At 36.8% G+C, this 27,286-nt stretch overlaps 1 protein-coding gene across 1 annotated transcript; it reads left to right on the top strand.

Moving 5' to 3' along the window:
• Positions 1–890: 890 nt before the first annotated feature.
• LOC149832121 (disease resistance protein RUN1-like) lies at positions 891–27,054 on the top strand. Its single transcript, XM_090013166.1, has 6 exons — positions 891–1,447; positions 23,372–24,074; positions 24,252–24,488; positions 25,574–25,870; positions 26,237–26,593; positions 26,695–27,054. The coding sequence occupies exons 1-6, from the start codon at positions 891–893 to the stop codon at positions 27,052–27,054; spliced, it is 2,511 nt and encodes an 836-aa protein (XP_089869292.1).
• The last annotated feature ends 232 nt before the right edge of the window (positions 27,055–27,286 follow it).

A 27,286-nucleotide genomic window follows, 5' to 3' on the forward strand; every position in this document is an offset into this window, starting at 1 on the left:
TGGTCTCAAATCGAGGTGTTACAGAAACTGAATTGGCTTTTGCATCTCCATTTACAACATAAACAAAGTCCCACCGGTGATAGTCTGAGTTTGTTTGTACTGCAGTACTCTCTATGTTGTGTTATGCAAATGCCACCTAAAATCCACAAAAGGATAAGCACCTGAATGATTAAGTAAGAGTAATTCTTTTAAAAGTCACGAAAGAGCAAAAACAACCGAATGCTTGAGACTTAATAGTGGTGTTTCTAAAAGTGACAAAAGAAAGCAATCGCCCGAATAATTGAGAGTGGTGTTTGCCTTATGAAGGCGCAAAGCATCGAGTGACCCTTTTGGGCAGCTCTAAGGCAGAATACAAACAACTTGTGCTTCAGCATCAAGCCATTTATGGTATCGGATATTGGGGCACATTTTTTCAGCTTTGAGCCGGAGACCTGCTGCGCTAGCTGGAAAGTCCGGCCTAGCTGGTGCCCATGGCCAATAGTGTAAAACCCTGAGGCTGCCCTCTTCTCTTAATTGGTAGCCTGCTTCTTTGCCCTTGCAGCAACAAAAGCATACCCCGGGTGATCAACTGGTGAACGTCCTTCCGCTTGAATGTCTTCAGTCAATCCAGTTAGCTAGGTGTAAAAAGCACTTGTGGGTAGATAAGGGCATTCCTGAAAGAGAAGATTCATAGTATTACAAGTGGCAGCAGGTAACTGAGTGACTTATTTGCAAGCTCACCACATTGTCAGGGTATCATTTTCCCTGTTGATTCCATGCTTGGCAACTGAAAAAGGATTTGGATGAATGACTAAAGGTAATATACCCGTACTCCTTCTTAAACAGACCTATATATTAAGGTTCTGTGTTCTCAATGTACATAACATCTTTTTCTCTCTGAGACTAAAGAAATGGAGGCACTGTTATTACCCGTCATCGCCATCATCATTATCATCATTGGTGTGTTGTTTAGAAAATTGAATCGAAGTACAGACTCAACGAGCATCCCTTTCAAGGAACAAAATCATGGTTATGGTTTCGATGTATTTTTTAGTTTTAGTGGAGCAGACACCCCAAAGGGTTTTACTGATCATCTTTACAAGGAGTTAAACCAGCGAGGTGTTCGGGCATTTATCGACAGCAAGAGATTGGAAGAAGGGAGTGAGATCTCAGAGCTGTTTGGTATCATTGAGAAGTCGCAGATTTTCATTCCCATCTTCTCAAAACGATATGCGGAATCGAAGTGGTGCCTGATGGAAATCGCCATGATGGTCAAGTGCAAGAGGTTGGTTATTCCCATATTCTTTGATGTCACTCCCTCCGATGTTCGCCATCAGATGGGACCCTTTCAGAGCGACTTCGATGACCATGAAGGGAAGCAGAAACCAGAAACAGTGAAAGAATGGAGGCAAGCTTTAAAACAAGTAGGAGACGTTTCCGGCTTTGATCTCAAGACTGAAACTGATGGGTATGTGCTAGCTTCTTTTTGTTTAGTAATCAGAAAAATTGAGTTCGTCTGTTTTCTTCAGTTGGGTAATTGACATTTGTTGCCATAATTATTAGTTTATGTAATACAATCTCTCTTTCTGAACCCCAAAGCGTCTTTCTTCTCCACTTCTCTCCTCTTCAGTAACTCCAAAGACCAGATCCTCTAACCTCCCTTTCTCTTCCTCTATCTGCTCTTTGACTACCGTTGATATCGTCTGCCTGCCTCCTCTTGTTTCTTTTCTTCGTTCCTTTCTTTCCTTTTTCTCTCTTCTTCCTCTTTATCTTCATCCTCCATCTTTTACTCTTTCTCTCTCTTCTTCCAGTTCTTTCTCCGTTTTCACTTTTTTCTTTTTCTTTATATTCGTATTTTCATTCATCAAACATGGAGAGAGAGAGAGATACCATTGCTTAGAATGACCCTGGGTAGGTCCATCTAAACGTGTTTGCTGGATTGGTTAGGACCTTTGTGGCGGTGGAAGCAAATTCAAATCCATATTGAAGATGGATTACTCGATGTCTTAGGCCGTGTTTGATTCACAAGACAAGCCCCTTGCAGGAACTATCTAGTGTTTGACTGCAGCGACAAAGCAGTCGCTGCGAGGCCTTTTCGTCCCTTTTTGTTATTTTGCAAGGGGCGAGGCAGGACTCGTGCGACTGTCGCATTCAAATGCACTCTTAGGTGGATTTGCGTTCAATTTTGTTTGTGAAAGTGGATCCAAACAAAAAGGTTGGAGAGAATTTGTTTTTATTATGTTGAATTACTACTTTGGTTTGGACATTCGTTACGGCGGGAGGCATGGCTCTATTTTGATGTTAGTGAATAAAACTTTGCGTGCTGAGTAGTTTAGTGTTAATTAGCTTCAGCTTTGTGACAAGGGATGTGAACCCCAAGTATAGAATTATAAGGTACTCTTTGGATGACACCAAAATCTAGGGTCAAAATCTGGTTTGTATGTCAAACTAGGGTTTACTGAAAAAAAAAAACATGATTTGGTGGCTACATGGGTGCCACCAAAACTAGGTTGGTTTTGAGTAAAACCCTATTTGCTAAAACTCAGTTTTAAACCAGGTTTTACCATTCACATCTCCACTTGTGTCTGGCCATTTTCAAACAGTGTTTGGTCAGATTGGTACTACTCATGTTGAATGTGTGGTATCATTTCGACCATTTTCTAGCTAAACACCTATAATACCTCGATTCGGGACCTCTAAAGTATATGTCCAGTTTATTTTATTTCTTAGAGAGAAAGTATACAAAGTTCACAAAGAAAAAATAGGACTAGTTTTTTTTTTAATGGAATCAAATTCTTTAACAAGGTTTATCATCACAACATATAAAAATAAATATTATACGAATGTTCAATGACAAAAAATAAACCTAACAAATAATTTTGTTTCACAATCGAAGTACTTGATCATGTCTTGCCTCTTCTCGTGTACCTAGAACCTACAATTGTAATTATTTAGGAGGTGAGTTTACAACTCGGTAAAGAATATTTATAAGTAATAAATGACTTTAACTTACAACTGTAGTGGACTCTAAGCCTCTAATTTGAGTTTAATTTTCGACACACCACACAAGGTTTGTATATTTTAAATTTCTTCCTTAATTCTCTTAATCTAACACTCACTCGCAACATATTATAATACTAAGTCGCTATATCGGTCATAGTCGTTTATGGGTGTAACAAACCATGTAGAGTATCTCAATCCTACTTTGTTGACCAGACTATGAACCATATACTCCCAGTAATCCCTGGATCATCAGGCACTGTGCTGAAACAACAAGAGAGACCCCACCGCTAACTAGCTGCGAGGTCAGGATCAAACTCGACATAGTTCATACTACATTCTAACCATAAATGACTTTCAACCATCTATAGTTGCTTAAAGTCCTAAATATTATGTGAATATAAAATCTTAAGACATATCTTAAGTTCATTACCTTGAACCTTACTCTCAAGCTAGTGTTTCACTTGTTCTCCCATGAGTGTTATCGTAAAATAATCACGACGAGTCTCATTACTAGTGTACATACTTTATATCATACTAAGCATACAACGAGGTAGAGTCTTTACACTGTTAAATCGTTGATGACCCACTCTCCATAGTGGATGCACTCTAATCGCGAACCAGGTAGCCCTTTTCACAGGTCGCAACTTTCAAAATTTAAAGAATTAAACATGCTAATTTTAATTTAAATTTAAACAACATGATTAAATTCAAGGAACTCAAGGCTAATCATCATGTTATTCGAAGATTCTAATATAGATATGTTGTCAAAAGACAAAATTACTTTCTAATATGCATGACATATCACGATCGACATGTGCATATAATCATTTCATTGCAATTAACTCATGCATAATCATTCTATACATATCATGTTAACACTCAAGAGTTACATTTCTAAATATGCTAATATACAATAACCAATGATAACATGCAATGCAATATGATTTATTCACAAGTAAGATTACTTATAATATTTCTTACCTCGAATGCGAGTGTTGCACTCTAATCGCAATTGAGTCTCAAGTGGCTCTGACAATAGAATCTGATCATCACACAAGTATGTTCATATATATATATATACTATTTATATTTTGACAAAATTATCAAAACACCCCTTTCAAGATGGTCTGTCAAAATTTGTTTTTTGTGCCTTTGGTTTGGTTAGAATCATAGAACATGATGATTCCTCTATGTAATATGAATCTAATGCACTAAATCTCATTCAATTTTGAGTTTGAGGTGTGAAGTTATGCCTATTTTACTTAATTGAATATTGAGTACATATAAGGGTAATTTAGTCATTTCAACTTTGTAATTTGACCTGACTCATCCTAAGTTAAAACTAGTTCAATTTGAGTTTAAAATACTAGGTTTAGTGAAACTAGTCTAGACCTAGCTGAGTCTAGTCCAGACCTAGTTGAGTTTGGGTTCAAACTCAATTGAATTCTTAAAAAACCATAATGGATCTGCTAACTAATAGGTACAAATCTATATTCAGTTTGGTGTAATTGGACTGAACCCAACTATTCCAATTGAGTTCAGTTTTGTCTTAGTCAAGGATATATTGGACTAGTTCAGTTATGTTTCAGTCAGAAACAGACTGAATTGGATCCAATTTAGTTTCAAACTAGATCCATACTAAATTATAAACTAGATCTGGATCCACTTATGATCTAGATCCATAACTATCAGACTAAATTCAGGCCTAGTTCTGATCTGGATTCAAAATTGATTCATTCAGCTATATATTGGATCTGGGTCCACCTATGTGTTATATGCAGAACTGATCTGAATAGTCTTGAACTAGATTCAGATCCAATTTTGATATGAATCCAGGATTGATCCATCTAGCTCCATACTAGATTTAGACCCAATTATGTCTGAATCTGGTTCAACTTGGATCAGACTAGGTCAACTAGATCAAACTGAATCCTGATCAAGTTTCATCTAGTTTAATCCAAACCGAAACAGGGAACCGAGACCCTGTCAGACCTGACTCGGTCCAGTTCGATCAGAATTGGTTCAATCAATAGAATCTGGTTCGAGACTCATTGACTAGACTCGGTTTAGACCAACCTAGACCGAGTCAGTCTTGGTGACTAGTCTGGGTTTATACATAGACTGGTTTGATTAGACTGAGTTAGTGCAGACCGGTTCGGTTAAACCGAGTCAGTTCAGTTCAGCCCAATCTGGTTTGGTCAACCGAGACTCCTTTTTTTTTGTTCAGTCTAGGTTGCACCCAAACTGACCTAAAACATGACAGACCCTACTCTGTTTAGTTTAAACCCCCAAGATCAAGTCGGTTTTGCCGACATTTGGGTTAGGGTTAAGGCGGAAGGGGCACAACTCGTTCCTGACTTCTACTTCCCCATTATAGAGGTTGACGGCAACATCGGGTTGTTGCCGCCTCTCTCTCTTTGCAATAATGCCTACAACCATGTCTGCCGATTTTTTTCTCTATAATATGCTGCCATGGCGGTCAGCCTTAAAAAAAAAATAGACAAAAGGGAGAACAAGGGAAGGGTGTACCTGTTGGACCTCTGTTGAAGGAGGAATCTCACAACAATAGCCTGGAAGAACAACAAAAGGGACAGTGAAAGAAGAAGGTGGAATGCCTTTTGGAGGTTTGCTTCAGGAGAAATTCAGATTCTTATTATGTTTTTGTATGCTGAGCATGCCTCTTTATAGGCTACTTTCTCTCATGGATTCCCTCAGACTCGATGAGCAGTTGCGCCAGCTGGGAGAGGATTTTGGAGGACCAGAATTTTGATAAGCATGCTTTTGAAAAATAATTTAGAAAAAATGGTCCACGGTTCATCCACGAACGGGCCCTTGTTCGTGGATGAAACCGGTTTATGCGGTTTATGGCCACATAGACTATCAGTACCTACCGGTGATGGCTCCTCAAGACGGCGTGTTTCAAAAATCCTCCTCCCACTCTCTTTGTCCCTCTCGAAAGCTCTCTCTCATTTCTCTCCTTTCGTGGGTAGAGAGGTTCACCTAGAACCCTCACAATGGGTGAGGATAAGCCTCACCCTCCCACCCAATGATCGTAGAGGGAGAGCTTTATCCTCATCCCCCACATGTCTCCTGACATGTGGGGGAGACGGTTGGGGAACCCATGTTTGATTGGCAAACTCCTTGTTTAATCCAAACAATCAATTCTATGTGAGTTTTGATTTGAATATGAGAAAAAACTGGGATTGGGGTTTTGATGGAACCCTATCCTTTTCCATGGAGTAACGCTGGGAAGAATTACTAAGAAATAAAGTAGATAAATCATATCCAAATCATTTGAATCACAAACATCATCCACTTCACTGCATGTTTGAGGCAGCAAGATCATTCAGATGCATCCGACTTTAGTATGATAAGTAATTTCAGAAGTTTAGACCATTGCAAGCTAAATTATGTGGTAAAAAACAGAGCAGGGAATTGGACTCTTCAATGTTTACCCACAGTGACCTTTCCTGGGACAAACCTGTTTACCCACAGTGACCTTTCCTGGGACAAACCTGACCTCAAACCATTTTCCAGTGAGGGCTGACACAAACACTAGATTCCTTCTCATAGAAGGTACATACATAACATCATTAAACAAGACATTTGTTCTACCAATGTTCAACCTATAAAATCCAAATCCCAGCACATCACAATAGGAATTGTTTTCCATATAGACTTTATGTTCACCAGGTTTCAGCTCTTTTAGATCCACAACACCATCGGTAGTCTTGGCTATGTGACGAGTAGCTCCTGGGTCTACCCACCACCCTGAAAGCTCCTCATTCGCAAAGTGGCATTCCGACACAAGATAAACAATCTCTTTGTTGTCATTTTTCTTATGGTTGTTGTTGTTGTATCGATTATTCCCGTAAGTCTTGTTGTTTGAATTCTTGGATCTACAGTTTCTCTGGATGTGACCCAATTTTTCACACTTGAAGCATTTGACTTGGGAGTCATTGTTCCTTTGAGGTTTACGAAACTTTGAGCCATGTCCTTTGTTGAACTTGCCATTTCCTTTTTTCTTAAAATTATTGGTTTTAAAAGGTACTCAACTACTAGTGGGTGTCTCTTTGGCAATCAACAACTCAGATTTTTTCTCTTTGTTTATGTGTTCTTGTTCTATAGCTAATTGCAGGGGCAACTCGGTTAGCCTAAGATTTTTGGAGTTTAACCTAAGGGCAGTAGTTACCATCTTCCAGGAGGATGGTAGGTTGTTCAAGATAGTGGATACTTGCATACAGTCTAGTATAACATTCCTGGCTATGGCTAGGTCTTTTGCCATGACTAACATCCTATTTACATGATTCACTACACTCTCATTTTCTTTCATTCTATATGAGTTATATTGCTCTAACAGTAGCTGGATGTGAACCTCAATTATTGTGTCGTATTTTGCAGCAATTGCTTCCATCACATCCTTTGCTGAGGTGAAGTCTTCAAACACCCTAATTAGGTCATCATCCACATATGTAAGCATGATTGTCCTAGCCATTTAGTTATCTTTCAAAAACTTTTCATATTTGCCTTTTTTGTCTTTAGTTGGGGGTTCTTCAGGTTTAGATAAGGGGCATTTAGGATGTACTCTAGACCTTCTAAAGTAATGGCTAAGGGTATACGTCTTTTCCAGATGGCAAAGTTTGATCCACTCAATTTGTCAGTTTTGGCTAGTTCAGAAGCGCACACTCGACTGCCAATTTTTTAAGACTATTGATTTTAACAAGTTCAACAAATTCAGATAAAAGAAAAATAGAAAATTAATGAATTAATCCATGACTTAAAAGAAAACTTAGAAGAATACACTCTCTTAAAAAAAACTGTCCATTTATGTATAATTTTTGTTTTATATTTTTATTTTATTATTTTTTTGATAAACCTCTTTCTAAGATTTTCAAAAAAAATAGGTACTCAAAAGTAAATTCTTAAAAACTAAAATGGTTTTTGAAATTTCAAAAAACCGCAAACCCTGTTTTGCAATTTTTGAAAAGAAAAGAATGTGAAATAAAATGTTTTAAACTTTAACCCGATTTTTAAAATACTCAAAAATTTTAGGGTGAAACTGAAAATTTTCAAAACCGGGTATAAAAAACCCTTTTCTAGATTTTTTTTTTCAGTTTTCTTTCGCTGGTTCTCTCTCCTCTCTCAACCGACTTTAGGGCTATAACATCATTGGTGGTCTTTTTGGCCGATCCCGACGACCCTCCAGCTTGTTGGAGGCTTGAGTTTGTAGATCCGGTTGCAGACTTCTATTTTCTGAGTGTTTTGATGTTTTCCTTTCTTTCATCTCTCAGTTTTTCAAAGGTACAAGTCTATCGAAGATTTTTTCAGCAACGCTCTGGCTCAACGAAGGTTTTGGGTTTGTAGATCCGGTTGCAAGCTTATATTTTCTGAGTGTTTTGATGTTTTTCCCTCTTTCCTCTCTTGGTTTCTCAGAGGTACAGGTCTGCCAGAGATTTTTTCAGCAATACTCTAGCTCAACAGAGGTTTTGGGTTTGTAGATCTGGTTACAAGCTTCTTTTTTTTTAGCCCCAACCTTAGACGACTTTGGTAAAAACCCTGTTTCCCGTCTCCCTGTGTTTTTGTTGTTATTTTATTTTTTCTTTTAATGAGCTTCCCAGTTGTGGGTTAAGGCGCAGTATGCTGGTGGTTGTCTTTCAGCCAGTCTTAGGGGTTTTATGGATATGCTGGTGGTTGTCTACCAACCGGGCGTTCAAAGAGAGGAACAAGAAAAAAAGAGCAGAGTTTTCAAGGTGAACGCTGGAAAACAGCGTCGACCTAAATATATTCTGCCGACAGAATATATATGTTTATTTTATGTCTAACATTAACTAAGTTGACATGCTTGAAACATATACTGGCTAATTTGCAAAAAATGGCCTTTGTATGTCGAGGTTCTGACAGAGATTTGAGCAGTTTCAGATGAGCTTTGGTGTGCTATTTCGCACACACAACCCCTTTAAAAAAAATCCTTTTAACCCAAAAGGAAAAAATCTTACCTGGTTTTTGCAGACGCCGATATACAACGACCATAGGAGAGTTTGATTGCTTCAGGCCACAGGCTGCAATTCAGGACCTAGCCTCGCTTTGATACCACTGTTGGACCTCTATTGAAGGAGGAATCTCACAGCCTGGAAGAACAACAAAAGGGAGAATGAAAGAAGAAGGTGGAATGCCTTTTGGGGTTTTGCTTCAGGAGAGCTTCAAATTCTTATTCTATTTCTGTATGCCGAGCATGCCTCTTTATAGGCTACTTTCTCTCTTGGATTCCCTCAGACTCGGCGAGCAGTTGCGCCAGTTGGGAGAGGATTTCAGAGGACCAGGATTTTGATAAGCATGCTTTTGAAAAATAATTTAGAAAAAGCAGTCCATGGTTCATCCACGAACGGGCCCTTGTTCGTGGATGAAACCGGTCTATGTGGTTTGTGGCCACATAGACTATCGCTCCCACTTGGCCATAAATCTGTTGGGCTTGCTCCCACTTTTGTGGGTTTTCCCTTAGAGATGACAGTTTTTCCTTTTTAATGATTTTCATTGTAATCATAAATATCTTAAACCCATAGGAGCAACATGTTTGGAAAATAGATCCTCATGGATTCCTTTTGTTAGAGGACCAGCTATCATGTATGATGTTGGTAGATAATCAACAATTATCTCATTTTGCTCAATCATGTCATGTATGTAATGGTATTTTACTATTATATGCTTGCTTTTTGAGCTATCAGCTCTACTTTTCATTAAGGAAATGATGGCTTGATTGTCACAAAATAGTTGCACATGTTCAACTTTTAGATTTAGTTTTAAATCATTTATGAACCTACTGATCTAGACTGCAAATGTCATGGTTGCATTACACGCGATATACTTAGTCTCTTGTGTATGCTGAGCCACACATCCCTGTTTCTTACAAGACCATGCAACAGCTCCTCCTCCAAAGAGGAATATGTAGGCAGAGGTAGATTTGTTGTCATCTTTGCATCCTGTAAAGTCAACATCAGAATATCCAATTAAATCAAGGTTGTCAGCTTGAAAGCTTAGTTGTAGGCCTTTAGAGCCTTTTAAGTATCAAAATATTCGTTTTACTGGTTTCCAGTGAGGCCAATCAGGATTACTTTGATATCTACTTACAAGACCAACAACAAAGCTTATATCCTGCCTTGTATACAACATAAGATACATTAGGCTTCCAACAACTTGAGCGTATGACACGTCCAATTTTTGTTGGCCTTCTGATGGGCAGTCACTCTTACTCAGATTTACTCCTTTGGCAACAGGAGTACCAATGGGTTTTTAGTCATGCATTCTATATTTATTTAAGATATAGTCAATGTATCTTTCTTGATTTAAGTTGAGAATTTTTTATTTTCTGTCTCGAGTAATTTTAATGCCTAAAATATATGAGGCTTCACCCATATCTTTCATTTCAAAGTTAGTATACAACCAACTTTTTGAGTTGGCTATCATTTCATTATTATTCCTGATTAATAATATGTCATCTACGTATAACGATAGAATGCAAAAGTGACTCCCACTTTTCCAAACATACACACAGTGATCTAACTGATTGGCTACATACCCAATCTTGGTTATTGCATTATGAAAAGCCAAATACCACTATCTTGGTGACTGTTTAAGTTCGTATAATGATTTTTTTAACTTGTATACTTTGTTACTATCTGTGACATACCCTTCTGGCAGAACCATATAAATGGTTTCTTTTAAGTCACCATTCAAGAAGGCAATTTTTACATCCATCTGTCATACATCAAGATCGAAGAAAGCCACTATGGACAAAATTATTCTTATGGATGCAAACTTGGCCACTGGTGAATATGTTTTAGTGTAACCAATTCCCTCTTTTTGGGAAAAACCTTTAGCAAACAGTCTAGCCTTAAAATTTTCTATGGTTCCATTAGATTTGTATTTTTTTCTTTAGGACCCACTTGCATCCAATAGGTTTTCTTCCTTCGGGGAGATCGGTCAATTCCCAGACCTTATTCTTTTCAATAGATTCTATTTTCCCATTCATAGCTTTCTTCCATTCTGAAGCTTCATGTGATTTTATTACATCAGAATATGACAAGTTATCGGTCATTTCATCCAGGTCTACTGAGTAACATAGCTCCTCAGACAAAAATACATAGTAATCATCCAAATAGGATGGAGGAACTCTAGACCTTTTATGACCACTCATTCTTTGAGAAGTAGAGGGATCAGAATCAGTAGGTTAATTGCCTGACTGTTTCACAATTGGTCCATTACCAGACTGTTCTGTAGTTGATTCATTGCCTAACTGCTCATCATTTTTTTCAGTAAATCAAACAAGTCTTCACCTTGATCACTGGATTCATTATTGAGTTCTTCAAGAAACTCTACATCTCTACTTTCGATCAGTCCCAACCTTTGATGATATAACCTATAGCCTTTTGATCCTTTAGGATAACCAATAAAATGCATCTAGTAGATCTATTGTCTAGTTTATACATAGTAGGATCTAAAATCTTAGCATATGCTACAAATCTCCATCTTTTGAGATGGACTAAGTCTGGTTTCACACCAGTCCATCTTTCGTAAGGTGTGGTTTGATCAACTTTGCCGGGCACACGGTTCATTATATACATAGTTGTACTCACAACTTCTCCCCAAAATACTTTGGGTAACTGTAGACCTGCCAACATGGATCTGACCATGTTCAAGAGTGTTCTATTACATCTTTCAGTAACACCATTTTGCTGAGGTGTTCTTGGCATGGTTCTTTGCCTGTCAATGCCAAGATCTTTACAGAACTCATTGAATTCATTAGAGGTGTATTCATCGCCTCTATTTGACCTTATTTTCTTTATGTTTCTACCAAGTTGTCTTTCAATTTCACTTTTATATATTTTGAATTTCTCAAGTGCTTCAGATTTTTGTCTGATAAGATATAAGTATCCATACCTCGAGAAATCATCAATGAATGTTATATAGTATAACATGCTACTGTGAGTTTAGACCCTGAATGGTCCATAAGTGTCTATATGAATTATTTCTAATAGTTTATTAACTCACACAACATTTGATGAAAAGGGTTTTCTTGCCATCTTTTCATATATACAAGACTCACATTTTTCAAAGTGAGACTCATTAAAAGCAGGAATAATGCCTTGTTGGGCCATTTTCTTTATCTTTTTAATATTTATGTGACCTAATCTTTTATGTCATATATTTATATCAATGCTAATGGCACAATCAATATAAACAGAAAGAGTTTCTTTATTGTCACATAGTTTGAACATATTATGTTCTTTTACATATTTGCCCTCAAATAAGACTCTTTCATGTTTACCCACAGTGACCTTTCCTGGGACAAACCTGACCTCAAACCCTTTTCCAGTGAGGGCTGGCACAAACACTAGATTCCTTCTCATAGAAGGTACATACAGAACCTCATTAAACAAGACACTTGTTATACCAATGTTCAACCTATAGAATCCAAATCCTAGCACATCGCAATAGGAATTTTTTCACATATAGACTTTATGTTCACCAGGTTTCGGCTCTTTTAGATCCACAGCACCATCGGTAGTCTTGGCTATGTGATGAGTAGCTTATGAGTCTACCCACCACCCTGAAAGATCCTCATTCACAAAGTGGCATTCTGACACAACACAAACAATCTCTTTGTTGTCATTGTTATGACAATGAAGCAATACACGATACTTCAAGTACAAGGTTTTGATAATGAACAAGTGAATCAACTGTATTTCAGCTAAGTCAATGAAGAAAGATGACAAGAATTGAAGAATTTGATGAAGAATCTTTGAAGATTAGTGTGCAAATATAAAATTCATTAAATGTCTTAGATTCTTGTAAGAGCCTTACTTAGGGTGCATATTTCGATTGCATTTCACCTAAAAAGTCTTTAAAAAAACTTTTTTAAAAGAACCCTTCATGAAAATTATTTTAGAAAACTCTTTACTTAATTTTTCATGTTTATTAGTAGACCAACAGACTCACCAGTCGACCAACTTTTTCGCGCCAAATTTTTCTAAGCTAAAATGTCAACTGTCTGAATTAGTCGACTAATCGACTCTTAGTCGACTATACAAAATGTCTGTTTTCTGAAAAACTTTAGCAGCAGTCGACTGAAGGTTTTATCAGTTGACTGGACAAAACATGTGTTTTCAGAAAAATTTAGCAGCAGTCAACTGAAAGATTTTTCAGTCTACTAATGATATTATCAGTCAACTAACTTTTTCTTTAGTCGACTAAGTTTCAAAACTTCAGATTTTCAAACAACTATGATAAACACATTAGTCGACCGACGATAACTATCAGTCTGCTAATATTTGATTTCAGTCGACTAACTATTGTTCCAATCGACTAATTTTGTCATTTTTCCTAAAACTTTTAAAAGGTGTGTCTTCATTTTTCAAACATTTTGATCATTCAAAAGTAACTATTTTGACACCCTTTCATACTCTCAACGTATGGAATCTTTCAACTATAAATATGAGTTCATTCTACACTCAAAAACATTTAATCCAATCAAATTACATTGAATTACAAAGATCAAATTCTTGGCTTTTTACTCCTACTCATTCAAGTATTCATTTTCTCACTTTTTTGATATTTTCACTCCAGTTTTTCACTCAAATTCTTTTGAGAGACAGTGAATTTGTGAGTTGAGTATTTCAACAACCTCAAAATCCAATTGCATTCCATTTGCATTCATAAGAAGGGCTCGTAGGTTGATTATAAGTTATTTACTTATATTTTTTTGTGAAAGGAAAGGACTCATTGGTTTAAAAGAGTTATTTGCTTTCAGTAGGATTGTTAGTGAAAGTGTGATCGGATTTGGTTTGTATATTCTTGTGGTTACACAAGGTTGATAGTGGAAATCTCAAGCGGGTTTTGCTTAGGGACTGGATGCAGGTCTGGAAGACCGAACCAGGATAAATTCTTGTGTTCTTTGTGTGATTGCTTTGCGAATCTCAAAATCCTTCAAAATTCTAAAGACGTTATTTAAAAGCACTATTCACTCTCTCTCTAGTGTTCGTTGCATCGATCCTACAATACTTTCATTTAGTATTAGAGCAGGTTAGCTATATTTTGATCTTACCATCATCTAGCATGGCAACAACATCTTCTCAGCATAAAGAAGGATGCTCATTTGTTCGTCCGCCTCTCTTTGATGGAACAAACTATGGATATTGGAAAGTAATAATAACAATATTCTTATAATACATGGATCTCAAAATTTGGAGAGTTGTTTTAGAAAATTACCAAACACCATCAACTTATTTCAACCTATAGACCGATGAAGAAAAGAAGGTTGTTTCACTCAATGTCAAACTATGAATGTGTTGTATTGTACCGTTGACAAGGTAGAGTTCAATCGCATCTCTTAATGTTCCACAACAAATAAAATTTGGCATACTCTTCTTGTTACTCATGAAGGTACGTCAAAGGTAAATGAATCTAAAATTGTCTCTTTAGTTCATAAGTTAGAGTTATTTAAAATGAAGCAAAATGAGTCTATATCGGACATGGTAACAAGAATGACCGATATTACTAACACTCTAAAATTTCTTGAAAAAGAATATTCGCAAGTGGATTTAGTTAGAAAAATTCTAAGGTGTTTAACTTCTGAATGGGAAAGAAAAATCATTGCAATAGAGGAAGCAAATGATTTAAACACACTTTCTCTTGAAGATTTGGTTGGCAACTTAATGGCATATGAAGTCTAATTTCATGATAGACAAGAAAAAGAACCCAAGAAGAAATCTATTGGTTTCAAGGTCACTTCTGACTCTGAAGATTCAGAAGAAGATGAAGATATTGCCCTTATCACTAGGCAATTCAAAAGATTCATAAAAAAGGAAAGATTTCAAAGGAAGGTAAAGAAAACTGATTCTTCTAATTCTAATGAAGTCAAGTGCTTTAACTGCAAAATGGCAGGACACATCAAGAAAGATTGTCCTCTTCTCAAAATCAAGCCCAAGGACCAATTCAAGAAGAAAAAAGCATTTCAAGCAAGTTGGGATGATAGTGACTCCTCTTCCGATGAAGAAGTCGCCAACATGTGCTTTGTAGCACAAGAAAACTCGGTAAGTCAATTTGAGTATGATGATTTATTAGAAGCATTTAATGATTTATATGCTAAATTTAAGAGTCTAAGTTCTAACAACAAAGAGTTAAAAACTTAAAATTTAACTCTTGACTCTCAAAACAAAGTGTTACTTCAAGAGATAGAAGATCTCAAGAAGGAAAACTCTTGTCAAGCACTTGAGATAAAAGAAATTGAAATTCGAACCAATCTCTTACAAGAAGAAATAACAAGTCTAAAAGAAAAATCAAATGATCTTCTTTCTATAGTGACCAAATTCACTAATGGACAAGAAAATCTAGAAAGACTTCTTTGTTCTCAAAGATGCTCAGTTAACAAAACCGGATTGGGATATAGCTTCTTTGATACTCAAAATTGATCAAACTATGTGGTGAAAAATCAAAGACAAAATTCTTAATTATTGATTCAAAGAACTCAATTTTCTAGTCATAATAGAAATGCATCTAATCATGATACTTATAAAGCTTATAAGCCTAGACATGATTATTCTAGAAATGCTAAATCTTTTTATAGAAAGAATATTTATTCTCAAAGGAAACCAAAATCCAAATGGATATGGGTTCCTAAGACTAACTCTCATTAACTCAAAAATAGAAAGCGGCCAAATGCTTTGTCTTTCAATTTTGTTGTAGGTATACAAAATAAGGAGCAAATGGATCTTGGACAGCGGTTGTTTCAAACATGACTGAAAGGCCGGAGTTATTTTCCACCCTGTAAAGTAAGGGCGGAGGAACCGTCACCTTCCGTGACAATAACAAGGGAAAAGTAATCGGTATTGGTAACATTGGTAATCCAAAATTTCTCTTGATAGAAAATATTCTTTTAGTTGATGGTTTAATGCATAATTTATTATCCATTAATCAATTATATGATAAAGGTTTTCTTGTTTCTTTTGAACATGATTTATGCTTAATTTCTAATTTTCAATCTAAAAAGATCAATTTTAAAGGTAAAAGAAAGAATAATGTATATGAACTTTATCTAGATGAGTTACCCACTTTTAATGAAAAATGTCTTATTGTTTCAAATGAAATTCAATGGTTATGACACAAGAGACTTGGACATGTTAACTTTAAATTAATTTCTAAGTTATCCAAGAATGATTTTGTTAGAGGCCTACCTAGAATACCATATAAGAAGGATCACTTACGTGATGCTTGCCAAATGGGTAAACAAATCAAGAGTTCTTTCAAAACAAAAGATATAGTTTCAACAAAATGTCCTCTTGAACTTTTATATTTAGATCTATTTGCACCATCTAGAATTCAAAGTTTGAATGATAGCAAGTATGCTTTTGTTATAGTAGATGATTATTCTCGATTCACTTGGGTAATTTTTCTAAAAAGCAAAAATGTTGTTTTTTCTGAATTTTCTAAACTTTGTAGAAGAATTACAAATGAAAAATCTACATCTATTATTACAATTCGTAGTGATCATGGTGGTGAATTTGAAAATGAATTTTTTCTAAAGTTTTGTGATTTACATGGTAAATCTCACAACTTTGTTTTTCCTAGAGCGGCTCCACAAAATATACAACAACTCTCGTCTGCAACGCCTGACGACTATCTCTCTACACCAGCTGCAAAACAACATCCATTGCAGCGTTGAAAAGCCACACGACATCTATTGTGTCTCAGCCTTCTCTTCTCTGAGATCTCGTCATTTTCTGTAGCAGCCAAATCCTCTACAACCACTTTCCTTAAAACCCTTAAAAAAATGACTTCCCTCTTCCGGTGGACTGCTCTCACCGAATGATTTGGCCACTAACAAAGACCTTGATCGTAGAAGGCACATTGTCCGCATCGCACAAAGGCCACTTTAGTCTCTTTGACAGCAAGCTACCATCTTCCACTCACCGTAATTTGCTTGACTCGTCTGACATTCTCACTACCGTGTCAGAAGCCATCCTCAACAACGTCTCAACCTTGTCGATCAGCCACTCCCTGTGACACCGATTCTTTTTGACAGGTTCATCCATTTCACTTTGTTTCATGACAATGATGCCTCATCAAAAAATAGCCTCCGCACAAGGTTTCCCTTCATCTACACCGCAAGCACATCATGATTTTTCTCTTAAACTACTCAGAAATCTCCTTTTATACGATACTTTTGGATCAATTTCTACACTTCCTATTTTACCGGGTCGAAATGTTCTGTTTCACCTATTTTCTCGCTACAATATCAGAGAATTATTTACAGGCATTTCACATCTTTTTGACATCAGTTCAGATTGAATTCATTATCCTTTATTGATCCATTTGTTTTACACTAATTTACAAATTGATCATGCAACTGAAATTCTTTCCTCTCTGGTTCGCGATGTTGAAATTATGTTTAATTCTAAACTTCTTGGACAAATCCTAGACATTCCACCTTCAGAAACTCTTTTCAATACTATTGAACTTAATGATGAAAGAATTTTTGAACAAATTCTTCTTCCTGGTGTACCTCATTGTCCTCCTTTCAAGAATATCAATCTTCAAACTCGCGCTCGCATTGCTGGATGAATTCTTGCCCATAACGTTCTACCTAAAACTGAATCTTTTTATTATTATTCCACAGATCTATCTACGACTCTTTATATCTTATTTAAAAATATTTTTGTCAATTGGGCCAACATATATTTTACTACTTTGTGGAAACAAAAACCCTTTCTTCCGTATGGATGTCTCCTTACCCATATTTTCAGATATTTCAAAGTACCCCTAACCAATAAAAAATCTGTTGAAAAAAGGAAATACTTTGATCAAATTGTTTTTAAATGAATGAAAATCAAATATCTACCTCCTTTAAATTTTGATCAAACTGAACCCTCTGAACCATCACTATCTCCTGTGACACCCTCATCTCAAGTAAAACGAAAAAAAGTCTCTACTAATCACGACAATGATGAAATTTTGCAATGAATTGAAGCTTTGGAGCTACATCAACATACTTTTTGTGAAAATGTAACTCAACAACTTTCATCAATTCAGAAGGATATTGCTGAACTCAAGGAGATGATCAAGCAACATTTTTCTTGAACTTTGTTTACTGTTATTGCTTTGATAAAACAACATTACTTTTCATGAACTTTGATACTTTATGGGTTGTAATATTTTGAACTTAAATTTGCATTTTGCTTATGCTATGACTGCACTTACTCATTTTGATTATGACAAAGGGGGAGAAAAAGACAAACCTAGAAATTGCATCATGTGAAAGCATTGAAAAAGGTTTAGAAATGCATGAAGTAATGATGGAAATGCAAAACAATCCATATGTGATATATATATATATATATATATATATATATATATATATATATGCTTTGATTGTGCTAACTTCTTATGTTTTGCAGCATATTGATAGGGGGAGTAAAATCTTCATCTATGCATCTAAATGCTTCATCTTTGACTAGTTTGTCATCGTAAAAAAGGGGGAGATTGTTACAACAATGAAGCCATACACAATACTTCAAGTACAAGGTTTTGATGATGAACAAGTGAATAAACTGTATTTCAGCTAAGGCAATAAAGAAAGATGACAAGAATTGAAGAATTCGATGAAGAATCTTTAAAGACTAGTGTGCAAATGTAAAATTCAATAAATATCTTAGATTCTTGTAAAAGCCTTACTTAGAGTGCATATTTCAATTGCATTTCACCTAAAAAGTCTTTAAAAAAACTTTTCTAAAAGAACTCTTTATGAAAATCATTTTAGAAAACTCTTTACTTAATTTTTCATGTTTATTAGTCGACCAACAGACCCACCAGTCGACCAACTTTTTCGCGCCAAATTTTTCTAAGCTAAAACGTCAACTGTCTGAATTAGTCGACTAATCAACTCTTAGTCGACCGGACAGAATGTTTGTTTTCTGAAAAACTTTAGCAGCAGTTGACTGAAGGTTTTATCAGTCAATCGGACAAAACGTGTGTTTTCAGAAAAATTTAGTAGCAGCCGACTGAAAGATTTTTCAGTCTACTGATGATATTATCAATCGACTAAATTTTTCTTTAGTCGACTAAGTTTCAAAACTTCAGATTTTCAAACGGCTATGATAAACACATAAGTCGACCGACGATAATTATCAATCTGCTAATATTTGATTTCAATCGACTAACTATTGTTTCAGTCGACTAATTTTATCGTTTTTTCTAAAACTTTTAAAAGGCGTGTTTTTTAATATTTTAAATGTTTTGATCATTTAAAAGTGACTGTTTTGACACCCTTTCATACCCTTAATGCATAAAATCTTTCAACTATAAATATGAGTGCATTCTACACTCAAAAACATCGAATCCAATCAAATTACATTGAATTACAAAGATCAAATTCTTGGGTTTTTCACTCCTACTCATTCAAGTATTCATTTTCTCACTCACTTGATATTTTCACTCCAGTTTTTTACTCAAATTCTTTTGAGAGACAGTGAACTCATGAGTTGAGTATTTCAATAACCTCAAAAGCCAATTGCATTCCATTTGCATTCATAAGAAGGGCTCATAGGTTGATTGTAAGTTGTTTACTTATGATTTTCTGTAAAAGGAAAGGACTCTTTGGTTTAAAGGAGTTGTTTACTTTCAGTAGGATTGTTACTGAAAGTGGGACCAGATTTGGTTTGTATATTCTTGTGGTTACACAAGGTTGATAGTGGAAATCTCAAGCGGGTTTTGCTTGGGGACTGGATGTAGGTCTGGAAGACCGAACCAGGATAAATTCTTATATTTTTTGTGTGACTGCTTTGCAAATCTCAAAATCCTTCAAAATTCCAAAGACGTTATTTAAAAGCATTATTCAACCTCTCTCTAGTGCTTGTTGCCTCGATCCTACAACACTTTCAGTCATTTCTCTTATGGTTGTTGTTGTTGTATCGATTATTTCCATAAGTCTTATTGTTTGAATTCTTGGATCCGCAGTTTCTCTAGATGTGACCCAATTTTCCACACTTGAAGCATTTGACTTGGGAGTCGTTGTTCCTTTGAGGTTTGCGAAACTCTGAGCCCTGTCCTTTGTTGAACTTGTCATTTCCTTTTTTCTTAAAATTATTGGTTTTAAAAGGTACTCGACTACTAGTGGGTGTCTCTTGGGCAATCGACAACTCAGATTTTTTATCTTTGTTCATGTGTTCTTGTTCTATAGCTAACTGCAGGGGCAACTCGGTTAAGTTATGATTTTTGGAGTTTAATCTAAGGACAGTAGTTACCATCTTCCAGGATGATGGTAGGTTGTTCAGGATAGTGGATACTTGCATACTGCCTGGTATAACATTCTTGGCTATGGCTAGGTCTTTTGCCATGACTAACATTCAATTTACATGGTTCACTACACTCTCATTTTCCTTCATTCTATATGAGTTATATTGCTCTAACAGTAGCTGGGTGTGAACCTCAACTATTTGTGTCATATTTTGCAGCAATTGCTTTCATCATATCCTTTGCTGAGGTGAAGTCTTCAAACACCCTAATTAGGTTGTCATCCATGCATGTAAGCATGATTGTCCTAGCCATTAAGTCATCTTTCAAAAACTTTTCATATTTGTCTTTTTCGTCCTTAGTTGGGGGTTCTTCAGGTTTAGATAAGGGGCATTTAGGATGTACTCTAGACCTTCTAAAGTAAGGGCTAAGGGTATACGTCTTTTCCAGATGGCAAAGTTTGATCCACTCAATTTGTCAGTTTTGGCTAGTTCAGAAGCGCACACTCGACTGCCAATTTTTTAAGACTATTGATTTTAACAAGTTCAACAAATTCAGATAAAAGAAAAATAGAAAATTAATGAATTAATCCATGACTTAAAAGAAAACTTAGAAGAATACACTCTCTTAAAAAAAAACTGTCCATTTATGTATAATTTTTGTTTTATATTTTTATTTTTTATTTTTATTTTTTGATAAACCTCTTTCTAAGATTTTCAAAAAAAATAGGTACTCAAAAGTAAATTCTTAAAAACTAAAATGGTTTTTGAAATTTCAAAAAACCGCAAACCCTGTTTTGCAATTTTTGAAAAGAAAAGAATGCGGGATAAAATGTTTTAAACTTTAACCCGATTTTTAAAATACTCGAAAATTTTAAGGTGAAACTGGAAATTTTCAAAACCGGGTATAAAAAACCCTTTTCGAGATTTTTTTTTTCAGTTTTCTTTCGTTGGTTCTCTCTCCTCTCTCGATCAACTTTAGGGCTATAGCATCGTTGGTGGTCTTTCGGGCCGATCCCGACGACCCTCCGGCTTGCTGGAGGCTTGAGTTTGTAGATCCGGTTGCAGACTTCTATTTTCTGAGTGTTTTGATGTTTTCCCTCTTTCATCTCTCGGTTTTTCAGAGGTACAAGTCTGTCGAAGATTTTTTCAGCAACGCTCTGGCTCAATGAAGGTTTTGGGTTTGTAGATCCGGTTGCAAGCTTATATTTTCTGGGTGTTTTGATATTTTTCCCTCTTTCCTCTCTTGGTTTCTCAGAGGTACAGGTCTGCCATAGATTTTTTAGCAATACTCCAGCTCAACAGAGGTTTTGGGTTTGTAGATTTGGTTGCAAGCTTCTTGTTTTTGAGCCCCAACCTTAGACGACTTCGGTAAAAACCCTGTTTTCTGTCTCTCTGTGTTTCTTTGTGTTGTTATTTTATTTTTTCTTTTAACGAGCTTCCGAGTTGTGGGTTAAGGCTCAGTATGTCGGTGGTTGTCTTTCAGCTGGTCTTAGGGGTTTTATGGATATGTCGGTGGTTGTCTACCAACCAGGCGTTCAAAGAGAGGAACAAGAAAAAAAGAGTAGAGTTTTCAAGGTGAACGCTGGAAAATAGCATCGACCTGAATGTATTTTGCCGAAATAATAAATATGTTTATTTTATGTCTAACATTAGCTAAGTTGACATGCTTGAAACATATACAGGCTAATTTGCAAAAAATGTCCTCTGTATGTCGAGGTCCTGACAGAGATTTGAGCAATTTCAAATGAGCTTTGGTGTGCTATTTCGCACACACAACCCCTTTAAAAAAATTCCTTTTAACCCAAAAGGAAAAAATCTTACCTGGTTTTTGCAGACGCTGATGTGCAGGGACCAGAGGAGAGTTTGACTACTACAGGCTGCAGACTGCAATTCAGGACCTAGCCTCGCTTTGATACCACTGTTGGACCTCTATTGAAGGAGGAATCTCACAGCCTGGAAGAACAACAAAAGGGACAGTGAAAGAAGAAGGTGGAATGCCTTTTGGGGGTTTGCTTCAGGAGAGCTTTCTATTTCTGTATGCCAAGCACGCCTCTTTATAGGCTGCTTTCTCTCTTGGATTCCCTCAGACTCGACGAGCAGTTGCGCCAGTTGGGAGAGGATTTCGGAGGACCAGGATTTTGATAAGCATGCTTTTGAAAAACAATTTATAGAAAAAATGGTCCACGGTTCATCCACGAATGGTCCCTTGTTCGTGGATGAAATCAGTCTATGCGGTTTATGGCTACATAGACTATCAGTACCTACCGGCGGTGGCTCCTCCCGATGGCGTGTTTCGGAAATCCTCCTCCCACTCTCTTTGTCCCTCTCGAAAGCTCTCTCTCATTTCTCTCCTTTGGTGTGTAGAGAGGTTCACCTAGAACCCTCACGTTGGGTGAGGATGAGACTCACCCTCCCACCCAACCATCGCAGAGGGCGAGCTTTATCCTCATCCCCCTTCTCCCGACATGTGGGGGAGACGGTTGGGGAACCCATGTTTGATTGGCAAACTCCTTGTTTAATCCAAACAATTATTTCTATGTGAGTTTTGATCTGAATATGAGAAAAAACCTGGATTGGGGTTTTGATGGAACCCGATCCTTTTCCATGGAGTAACGCTGAGAAGAATTACTAAGAAAGAAAATAGATGCATCATGTCCAAATCATTTGAATCACAAACATCATTCACTTCCCTGCATGTTTGAGGCAGCAAGATCATTCAGTTGCATCCGACTTCAGTATGATAAGTAATTTCAGAAGTTTGGACCATTGCAAGCTAAATTGTGTGGTGAAAAACAGAGCAGGGAATTGTCTCTATTGAGCATCAGGTTCTGCCAATTTTTTTTCTGTTATATTTTCTGTTCTTCTGTTTGTTTCCATCTTCTGTTTTATTTGTTGGATGACCACTCATCATCCACTTAACTGTTTGCTTGTGCTTAATTCTTCCCATCAGCAATAAAACTTCCATTCATTAATCTTTTCTTTTAATCTTGAGTTGCCATGTTACTTCATGTCACAATCATCATGATATCTTGTATATACTTCTTAGCATCTTGCTATAGTCATCAGTATAACTACTTTTTGTTTTTTGTTTTTCGAAAACCAATCAGGGATGAAGCAAAGCTGATAATGTTTGTTGTCAAGAGGGTTCTTAATGAATTAAACAAGGTGCGCTTTGATATAGAAAAGGGCCTGGTTGGGATTGATGCTCGCGTAAATCATGTGATGACAATGTTGGGGCTGGGAGACGAAGCTAATGATGTTCGCATGATTGGAATATGTGGGCAAGGTGGTATTGGAAAGACGACAATTGCGAAGGTCATTTATGACCGAATAGTTCACCAGTTTGAGGGCAGCTGCTTCATTTCAGATGTCAGGGAGAAGTCGAAGCAGCGCAATGGACTTGCCCTTCTTCAAACAATGCTTATCCAAGACATTTTAAATGATCAGGATGTATCAGTACATGATGAGAAGGAAGGAATGGCCATGATAAAACAAAGAATTGGACACAAGAGAGTTTTACTGGTTCTTGATGATGTTGACGATGAAAGACAAATCGAGGCATTGGCCTGCTTGCAACAGGAAAAGCTGAAAGAAAGGTTTGGTGGCGGAAGTAGAGTACTGATCACAACAAGAAATGAGTTGCTACTAAAAGGTAACGATAGTTATAAGCCTGAAGAATTGGATGAGTTGCAGTCACTTGAGTTGTTCAGTCGTCACGCATTTGCGAGTGACCAACCACCAGAAGGCTGCTATCTTGAGCTGTCTAAGGAGGCCACAAGTTTTGTTGGTGGCTTACCATTAGCCCTTGAGGTATTCGGGTCGCATTTTTTTGATCTATCAACCAAAGAAGAGTGGCAAGAAATGTTGTTGTTGTTGAAGCAGGTTCCAGACGAGGATTTTTTCAATAGATTGAAATTAATTTATGACGGATTGAAAGAGAGAGAACAATGCATATTCTTAGATATTGCGTGCTTTTTTATTGGGAAGAATATAGAAGCAGCAATGTATATGTGGGAGGCTTGTGGCTATTTTCCAAAGTTATCTATCAAATATCTTCAGCACAAGTCTCTCATCAAGATTGATGGTCAAAATAGGTTCAGAATGCATGATCAAATTCGAGATATGGGAAGAGAGATCGTTCATCGGGAAGGAATTTCAGAGTTTGTGATGCGGAGCAGACTCTGGGACTGTGATGAAATACTTAAAGTTGTGATGAATATTGAGGTATGATTTTATTTCCAGAAGTTTTATTCCGTGACCTTCCTTACTTCCAACCATTTGGAACATAGTATCAGGTGGGGGACCCAGAAAAGATTGATGCTCTGGTATATGGCCCACCTGCAAGCCCTCGGCTGCCCCTCTCGCCCACCAAGGGCGAACTGATCTGACCCGACCTTGATAAAGGCATGGGTTCACGCTGGCTCTGAAATCTATAACATCTCGAAAATATGCAAGTGTTTGGGTTAAAAAAAAAACATATAAACCTAAACCCATCTGTGCCTCTTGCCAGTAAAGGTGGTTGGTTAATTACTTGGTTCTTACAAGTCCAACATGTTAGAGCTTGGACTTGGGCAGCCTTTACAATCTTTTGTTTCTTTCTTCTTATTTTTTAGTAAGTTAAGTCAGCTTTTCAGTTATTACATTATTTAACCGCCTGTTTTTGTCATCTTTGAAACTTGGTGTCAAAGGCTTGCTCGGTCCACAAAATCTGTCGGTTGCCCATTATTTGGTCGAACAAACTCATATTAATGCCTTGCTAATTTTCAACAAAATTATATAATGAATCAATTAGTCAACAAAGGTTAGGGGGAATATATATATTTTTTCACTTTAAGAAAGATAGCTGTGGAGGATAACTGTAAAATTTTTGGATGTTTTTTGTAAATAACTAATAAGTTGGCCGTTTCTTTAACCCTTTTCTATCCTTTAAAAGCTAAAAGTGATTAAATTTGAATTTACCCATTGGTTGGATCAAATGAGATTCAATTCCTAATATATTTTAAAAAGTTAATCTCATTTTAAGAGTACCCAAAGCCTTAAAAGCAATCAAACATAAAACTTCTTTGGCAAGTAACCCTAAAAAACAAAAATAAGTTGACATATAACCTAAAAATGAGATTTAAAATGTGAATCTCATCACTTGACCACAGTATTTTCACTTTTCAAAAATACACCTGGCACTGCGACCTAAGGTATGGCAGGCTTAGCCAGCACAACTAGATCTTTGTGTCGGGTGTAGTTTTTTGGGGATGTAAATAAAATAAAAAAGTTATGTAGTGGTTTCTTTCATAATGCCAAACTGATTTTAGGAGATAGAGAAGGACAAGATCCAAGGGATCGCTCTGCGCGTGGACCAGGAAAGACAAAGACAGCATTTGAGTGGAAAGGCTTTTGCAGCAATGAGCAATCTCAGGATGCTCTTTATTACCGGCGGTGTTTCTATGCAAGAACCTGTACGGTGGCCTAGCAACCTAAGATGGCTCCAAATGGAAAGCTGTTCAATGGAGTTGATGCCATGCGATGATGAAAGCAACCTTGAGGAACTTGCCGTGATCCAACTGCACAGCTGTGCAAATCTCCAAAGCGCCTTACTGTCTGCAAAAACGGTTAGCCATTCAGTATATATATGAGATGTTAGGGTGCTGTTGTATTTTCTCAATTAAATCTTATGGATGTAGTCATCATAGTTCATTTGATAGAAATAATGTTTTGATCATATTTTTTTACATAAAAACAGGATTTTTGAAGTCATGAAATTTTGATACAATGTGAGTTACAGGTCTTAATAAAATATACATGATCCAAAACTTTTTTTCTATAGGGACTGGGACTGATCAACTAAAAAGTTTAAAAAAATTGACAATCTAAAGCTTCTATTAAGTACTTAGCGTGCACCATATTATTACTATATAATATATATACATTAAGGGTTACGTCAGTCTTCTCTAACCATATGAAACGACGGCGTGCAGGTTTTCAAGAGACTGAAGGTGCTGGAGATCTGCGATTGTTCGAGTCTAAGCGCATACCCTGATTTTGCTCTGATGCCATGCCTAGCGGAGCTGGTATTTGATGGGTGTTGGGGATTGGTGAAGATTGATGAATCAATCGAGAATCTTTCACGATTACAGAAACTCGTCATCAAGAGATGTTCACAAATGAGAACAATTTCAGATCTTTCAAACCTAAAGGATTTGCTGGGATTGCATCTGGTGGATTGCAAACAGCTTGAGGACGTTGCTGGCATTCAAAACTTGAAATCTTTAAACGAGTTAGAGATGATTGGTTGCTATAGGCTTAGGCGTAGTGTGAGAGAAAGCCTCTCCCAGGTACCTCCTTTTTCTTTCTTGCTGATCGAACAATGCCTTGATTAAAACTTGCTTTGTGGCTAATGATGTTTTCTTTCTTTCCGCATTGCTGCTGGCGGCAGGCCACGTTCGAGCATTTGGTGAGATGTAGAATCTCAGGATACCCTGAAGGGCAGCACTGGCTGTTTAATCTTCCTAAAGTTTCACCAGATAGTACTCTTAGATGGAAAGCCACCTTCACGGTCAGGCTGCGTTTTAGAGTTCCAAAGGAGTTAGGCGTTGCCATCAAAGTCATGGCAGAAAGCCACGAGGTAGTCTTCCAGAAAAGGGTGACAGCTTCACATAGCATCTCCCGTCGTTTGCATTGCTTCTTCAATGATGCTGAGTTGCAGAGATACTTGAGGGAAGGATATACCAATATTCTGATTCAAACAACCTCCCATCACTATGAGTTGCTCAGTGTTGTCGTTGAGACATACTAGAGACAAAGAATAAAGGGAGGAGGATGGCTTTGGAGAAATATGCCAAAATAAAAGATTTTATTTTGCCTATTTTAGAATTCGTCACCGTTTGCACAACGAACGGTGGTTATGACTTATGACTGTGGGGCCGTGGACGGTGATGCCCTTGTGCACCTTTTATGTTTTCTCTGTTTTATTATATGTCATGCTGCTTCATGTTTTCTATTCACTACTTGTCACCATTTACCTTTAT

Source organism: Nuphar pumila, chromosome 7 (assembly GCF_984573655.1).
Source record: "Nuphar pumila chromosome 7, dmNupPumi1.hap1.1, whole genome shotgun sequence".
Classification (NCBI taxonomy): Eukaryota; Viridiplantae; Streptophyta; class Magnoliopsida; order Nymphaeales; family Nymphaeaceae; genus Nuphar; species Nuphar pumila.